The sequence below is a fragment of the Penaeus japonicus genome, unplaced genomic scaffold, assembly GCF_977035675.1.
Source record: "Penaeus japonicus unplaced genomic scaffold, GWHDUDI00000001_assembly GWHDUDI00000019, whole genome shotgun sequence".
Lineage (NCBI taxonomy): Eukaryota > Metazoa > Arthropoda > Malacostraca > Decapoda > Penaeidae > Penaeus > Penaeus japonicus.
In genome coordinates, this window is record NW_028234421.1 from 39,380,139 (window position 1) to 39,387,687 (window position 7,549).

Sequence of the window (7,549 nt, forward strand, 5' to 3'; positions counted from 1 at the left end):
ACACACACAGCCCACACTCACACACCACCATCCACACAACCCACACATACCCCACTCACAACACCCCACCCACTCTCCTGTCACACTCATCTCACACACCTCCCTCACACACCCTACTAACACTCACACCTCTCACACTCCCACACACACCGTAAGCGACATCCACACAAACTCCTCTCTCACTCCCCCCTCAAACTCACACACACACACAACTCGCTCACTCCACATCACTCCCACTCACACTCACACTCAAAGACAGACATCCACACATCTCTCACACACCTCACTCACACACCCCACACACACAACTATCTCCCACACTCCCACACACACCACACCACTCACCACCACTCCCACCCCACCACACTCTAAACATACAGACATCACTCCCCTCATACTCCTCTCACACACCCCAACACACACTCACTCACACCATGCGTCACAGAGACCACACCCCACACACACACACACACACACACACACACCCACACACTCCACACACCCCCAAACCTCAAACACACACTCACACACCCCCCCCCCCCCCCACCCACTCACACACACACACCACCTCAACCCACACACACAAACACACTCACCACAAGGTATGGAGAGAGTGAGTGTTGTTTGAGGGTTGATGACCAAACACAAACCACACCAAGTCTCACCCACCCCACCACACATTTGCCCAGTGAGTAGAGAGAGTGTAGTAGAGAGAGGGATGAAAGCACAGCCACCGAATCCTTCCAACCACTCACACACCACACACACTAAACCCCTCACACACCCACACCCCCACTTCACACTCACACCACACCAAAACCTCACCAAAACACTCCCACACCACACACACACACTCACTCACTCCTCTCATCAAAACCTCCCCCACACTCTCACACCTCCCACACCCCCTCACCACTCTCACACAGTAACACACACCACACACACCACCCACACTCTCTCACTCTCACTCACACACTCACACTCTTCCACCCTCACCCCCTCCTCTCCCCCTCACCCAACTCCCCAAACACCACTAATACTCAAAAACCTCCACCTCACCACTCCTCCACCCCTCACACACACTCCCACACACACACCACACACCCCACTGATGAGTAGTGATTTAGAGTAGTGAGAATTTTGTTTAGAAACTGCCCTCAACTCCCCCACCCATCCCACACACTCACACCTCACCACACTCACACATCACACACACACAAACCCCTCACACTAACACACACACTCCTCACACAGTACGTCTTCAGAGATCACTTAACACACACACACACTCTCACACTCCCCCTCACCACAAACACTCACACACCCCAAAACCACCTCACACTCCACACTCACACTCTCACACACCTCTCCAACACACACAAACACACACACAGCAGTTCCACTCAAAACACACTCAACACAATACTAACACACACACACTCACTCACTACACTCACACCACCCCCTCACAGACACACACACCACTACACACATACCTCTCCACACACACACACACACCTCCACTCAAGCAAAACACACCACACAACACCCCTCTCACCACCACCTCACACTCCTCACACCCCACACAACTATCAATACCCACCACACACACCCCAAAAACCTCACACACACACTCACACCCCACACCCCTCACCACTCACCTCACCACACACCCCACACACAACCACACAAACACACACACACACACTCACCTCACCCCACACTCACACACCACCCAGACACACATTCATACTCCCCCCCCACACCCCCTCCACCCCAGTAAACTCACACCCACCAAACCACACAACCCCACACCCACAACACACACTCACACACAACCCCCCCCAAAGACACCCCCACCCACCCACACACCATACCAAACACACCATCCACTCACACATAAAAAACCGACTCACACAAAACCACTGAGACAGATCCACCTACCACAGCGAGATACGCGATAGTTTTGAGTGCCAGCAAAGTTTTAAGTCCTTGTACCTGGCTTCGTGACTGACGGCGCGTCGTGCCCGCGGCAGGTGGCGAAGGCGCTCGAGTGCCCCATCACGGACCAGAGCAGCGAGCTGGTCAACTGCCTCCGTGACAAGAGCGTCGAGGAGCTGCTGAACGTGAGGCTGAACGTGCCTCCGTTCACCACGGCGCTCGGGCCCATCATCGACAACATCATCGTCAGCGACGACCCTCAGAAGTAGGCCCTCTTGCTCTTTTTATTTCTTTTCTCAAAGCTACGCTGTTATGATGTCAGCTTCGGGTTATGGTCTTATCACCCTCCTTTTCTTTCTTTTTTGCTCTCTCATTCCCGTTAGAGTTTTTTTCGTTTGTTTGTTTGTTTGTTTTAATCTTGTTTATAAAAAGTTTCAATGTTGATTCTGATGTTGATTTTTTTTTTTTTTTTTTTTTCTGTTTTCGAGATGATTTGTTCTCCGAAGATTAAATGTTAAGTTTACAGGTATTACGTCCTCTTGTCTTGTGCGTTTTTCTTCGCTTTTGTGGCTGATCTGTTCTTGATTTTGAATTAATGTTCTTCAATGAAAGGATATTATTTTCCTGATTTTTATGTGCTATGCTTTGAGGGTTACTGTGCTCTTTGCTTGTGTAGTATGTTCTCAATGTTTGAATTATTAATCATAGTTTTAACCTAAAATCTTCTCTTTCACACTGTTATGTTCATATTCGCTCCGCCATTCCCCTGTGTATTTCTCCCGAAGGACGATGAAGAAGGACGGGTCGTTGCTAGGCAACTACGACCTGCTGTACGGCGTGGCGCTGGCGGAGAGCTACCACATGCTGACGGCGAGGGAGGTGGAGGAGGGCATGACGGAGGAGCGGAGGAATCGCCTCGTCAGAGCCTACGTCAACAACAATTTTAAGCATCATGTGAGTATTGGCGGATCGCTTTCGGGCAGGAATTTCACGGACGCTCCTTGACATCCGAGCGGTTTTTCCCTTCGCCGTCGACCGCGGGAACAGGGGGCGGTCGTGCGGCCGAGGGAACAGTCCTCGAGGGCTGTTCTCTTTCGCTCTGTCCCTCCACACCTTTAGCTATCTGTGCAGAGTGAGAGAACGAGAGAGAGAGAGAGAGAGTGAGAGAGTGAGAGAACGAGAGAGAGAGAGAGAGAGAGAGAGAGAGAGAGAGAGAGAGAGAGAGAGAGAGAGAGAGAGAGCAAGAGAGAAAGAAAGAGAGAAAAGAGATTATTAATGGTAATGAATAGCAACTGTAACGAATAAAATAGGTAGAGCTAGAGAGAGAGAGAGAGAGAGAGAGAGAGAGAGAGAGAGAGAGAGGGAGGGAGGGAGGGAGCAAGAGAGAAAGAAAGAGAGAAAAGAGATTAAAGGAGATTATTAATGGTGATAAATAGCATCTGTAACATCTAAACCTACGCAGTCAATCTAACCAGGTACCCCGAATTATCGAGAAAACTTTATAGAGTGGCTTCGGTTAACCCGCGCAAACCCGCGCCATCCAAAACACGACCGCCGTTGACAAAGAGCTGTGATGACCCCCTCCCCCCCTCCCTCTCTCTCACCCCAACTTCTTTCAATTCCGGCCATTTTTTTTCGAAAACTTTTCACCTTTTCCCCAGCAAGAGAGTTTCCGATGCTAAGTCCCAATTTAGCCCATTGTATTCAAATAATGGTGACCAGCGGCGGAATCCCGCGCCGGCGCTCTCCCTCTTCCATCAAGGCGAGTTCGTTTCCTGAGGGCGACATGAGCTTAGCGTCCTGCTCTTTGCCTTCGACTATTCCTTCTGCTAATGATATTACTACAGAAGAACAGGCTCACTTGATAATTACAGTGTTCGGTTATTTGATATATTATATCTTTAGATACACAATTTTCCTTTTTGATGATCTTTACTTCGACAATAAAATGGTCTTTTGGGGAAAGAATTCATGCGATTGTGGCCAGGATTTATCGGAATACTATTCCACTTTTCTTTGCTTTTGAGCGGAGGACCTTGACACTCTTGAATAAGGATGCATAGATACCGCCATAAAACGTCTATGGACGTCGTATATTAAATTAAATTAAGTTGATATTTTCATATGTGATATAAGATATTCGATATAAGAGTAAATTAAGTTGATATTTTCGGATCTAAAGGAGGAAAAATAAAGCTGCCCGAGATGTGCTTCGGCGTATACGAAATTATATTCAGTTATCTGTTTCGCGGGTCCTCGGAGTTCCACCCTTATCCAACAAAGTCAACTTTATTTGCATGGAAAGTGGTTCCAGATAAATAAAGGTTGCTTTTTGTGTCTCCTTATCAAGAGGGTCCCAGGCCGGGGTGAAGACATCAAAAAACTTTTTTTCCGGAGATCTTGTGTGTGAGAGTTTCTAAGTCGCGCCTTTGTGACTGGCGCGCGAGGAGCTGGCACGCGTTTTTTAAGCGGATATGATTGGATTCAAGTCGATTTCCGCGAACGGAGACTGGATATTAAACTTGCATTTTCTACGACTCTCTCTCTCTCTCTCTCTCTCTCTCTCTCTCTCTCTCTCTCTCTCTCTCTCTCTCTCTCTCTCTCTCTCTCTCTCTCTCTCCTCTCATTCCTCTCTCCTCCTCGTCTCTCTCTCCTCCTCCTCTCTCTTCTCTCTCTATCTCCTCTCCTCTCTCTCTCTCTCTCATCTCTCTTCTCTTGTCCTGTCTCTCTGTTTCTCTCTCTCTCCTCTCTCTCTCTCTCCTCTCTTTCTCTCTCTCCTCTCTTTCTGTCTCTCTGCCTCTCTCTCTATCGTCCTATCTATCTAACTATCATCTATCTCATTCTTCTCTCACTCGTCTCCTCTCGTCTCTCTCTCTCTCTCTCTCTCTCTCTCTATATATATATATATATATATATATATATAGAATATATAATATATAGAATATATATATATATATATTATATATTTATTATATATATACATATATTAATAATATATATATATCATATAATATATATACATATATACATATATATAATATATATAAATATATATATATATATATATAATACATATACATACATTATAAATATATATATAGAATATAATATATATTTACATATATATATATTACAATAATATATATATAAATATATATATATATATAATATAATATATATGTGTGTTTGTGTGTGTGTGTTGGTGTGTGGTGTGTTGTGTGTTGTGTGTGTGTGTGTAGTGTGTGTGTATGTGTAAGAGTGTATGTATGTATACCACACATATATATAATAATATATAATATATATATATAATAATATATATATAATAATATATTATTATATATATTTAATCACTCTTCTCTCTCTCTCTCTCTCTCCTCCCTCTCCTCTCTCTCTCTCTCTCTCTGTCTCTCATCTCTCTCTCATCGCTCTCTCTAAATATATATATATCTATATATATAATATATATATATATAAATATATATATAATATATTACATATATATATATAAATATATATATATATATATATATATATATGTAAATAATATATATATAATATATAGTATATATAATAATATATATATCTATATATACATACTTAATATATTCTATATAATAATATATATATATATATATAATATAATATATATATATATATATAATAATAGGTAATATATATATACATGTGTGTGTGGTGCATATATAGATATATATATATATATATATTATAATTATATATAGATATAATATATATATATATATAATATATATATATTTATATAAATGTGTGTGTGTGTGTGTGTATGTGTGTGTATGTGTGTGTGTGTGTGTGTGTGTGTGTGTGTGTGTGTGTGTGGGATTGTGACAATTATTATGATAGATTTATATGGTATGTATGCACTGTGTCTATGTCTGTGTGTTCGTATGAGCGTGGCAAGAAAAGAGAGTCGCGAGCAGCAGGGCTCACGCCCCAGCGCCCACGGAGGTCACACTGCAGCGCTATTTGGCCTGGGATCGCGGCAATCGGGGCGCTAAACGCATTTACATGTCTAAAAAACCGTTCTCGGCCTGGACTCAGATGAGGGTATCGCCTAATCCAGTTATTCAAATTTATTCCATTCATCTTTGAACAGCCCGGAAATTAATGTGATTTGAATATTTCAGAGATTTTAGAACGAGAACCCTTCTGGTCGGGACTTCATTTCTTCGGGGGGAGGGGGGGGGAGGGGGGGTGCACGAATCGCCGTCGTTCAGACAGGATGCTTGCTTGTGCTTTTATTGCCTTCCTCACTTGGGGCCTCTCTGCCTAGTGGCTCTATCTCTCTTAATTTCTTCCTCTCTGCCTATTGTTTCTTTCTTGCCCCGTGGTGTTACTTCCTCTCATCTCGGTGCTCCTTCCACTCTGGATCGTCTTTCTTCCTCTCTTTGTGGAATCTCTTCTGCTTCCACAGGTGTTCCTCTTTTCGTCGTGGTTTTGTTCCTTTCTTATAGGTGTTTCTTCTCTTCTCCCTTGCTATCTGGCAACACTTCCTCTCTCCTACATTTTTTTTTCTCTCATAGATTCATCTCCCTCTCTGCATAGTGTTTCTTAAGCCCCTTTGTTACTGTCAAGGCAGAACCTGACCCCCCCCCCCCCCCACCAGCGCCCATATATGTGACAAACCGGCCTCATTGTCATGGCCTTATTTCACCAGGCTTCAAAATCTGTCACAGGCAGAGGATCTCGAGGCCTTGACCTTGAACGACCCCTCTTGACACTTACCCTTGACACGTAGCCTTCTGCAGCAGAGAAAAGACTGCGAGCAAGTGGCGAGCCGGCCACATTTGGCGCCCGACGGGGGACCAGACCTCAAAGCTTCAATTTATTCCCCTTTTCGTGGTTATTTGACTGGTGTTCCTCCCTCTCAGCTGGTGTTCCTCCCTCTCAGCTGGTGTTCCTCCCTCTCAGCTGGTGTTCCTCCCTCTCAGCTGGTGTTCCTCCCTCTCAGCTGGTGTTCCTCCCTCTCTGCTGGTGTTCCTCCCTCTCAGCTGGTGTTCCTCCCTCTCAGCTGGTGTTCCTCCCTCTCTGCTGGTGTTCCTCCCTCTCAGCTGGTGTTCCTCCCTCTCAGCTGGTGTTCCTCCCTCTCAGCTGGTGTTCCTCCCTCTCAGCTGGTGTTCCTCCCTCTCAGCTGGTGTTCCTCCCTCTCTGCTGGTGTTCCTCCCTCTCTGCTGGTGTTCCTCCCTCTCAGCTGGTGTTCCTCCCTCTCTGCTGGTGTTCCTCCCTCTCTGCTGGTGTTCCTCCCTCTCTGCTGGTGTTCCTCCCTCTCTGCTGGTGTTCCTCCCTCTCTGCTGGTGTTCCTCCCTCTCAGCTGGTTTCCTCCCTCTCAGCTGGTGTGCCTCCCTCTTCTTTGTGTGGTATATATTCCCTCTTTCTGGTGTTTCCTATCGCATCAGGGTATTTCCCTGGTGTTTCTCCCTTTCTTTATGAATATCTTCTTTTTTTCTCCGGGTATTTCTTCGTCTCATCATAGTGTTTCGTTTTTACTTCTTCATACTTCTTCCTATCTCTTCGGTGTTTCTTCATCTTGTCATATATCATTGTTGCTATCATTATCTCTATGATTATT

General features: G+C 44.9%; 1 protein-coding gene across 1 annotated transcript in view; it reads left to right on the forward strand.

The window, feature by feature from the left end:
• LOC122265736 (uncharacterized) overlaps positions 1-7,549 on the forward strand; it is a gene marked incomplete in the record, with an annotated part of 21,185 nt that overhangs the window by 3,858 nt on the left and 9,778 nt on the right. Inside the window, 2 exon segments of the mRNA XM_086547164.1 lie at positions 2,037-2,206; positions 2,727-2,895. Coding sequence (XP_086403290.1) covers positions 2,037-2,206; positions 2,727-2,895 — 339 coding nt within the window.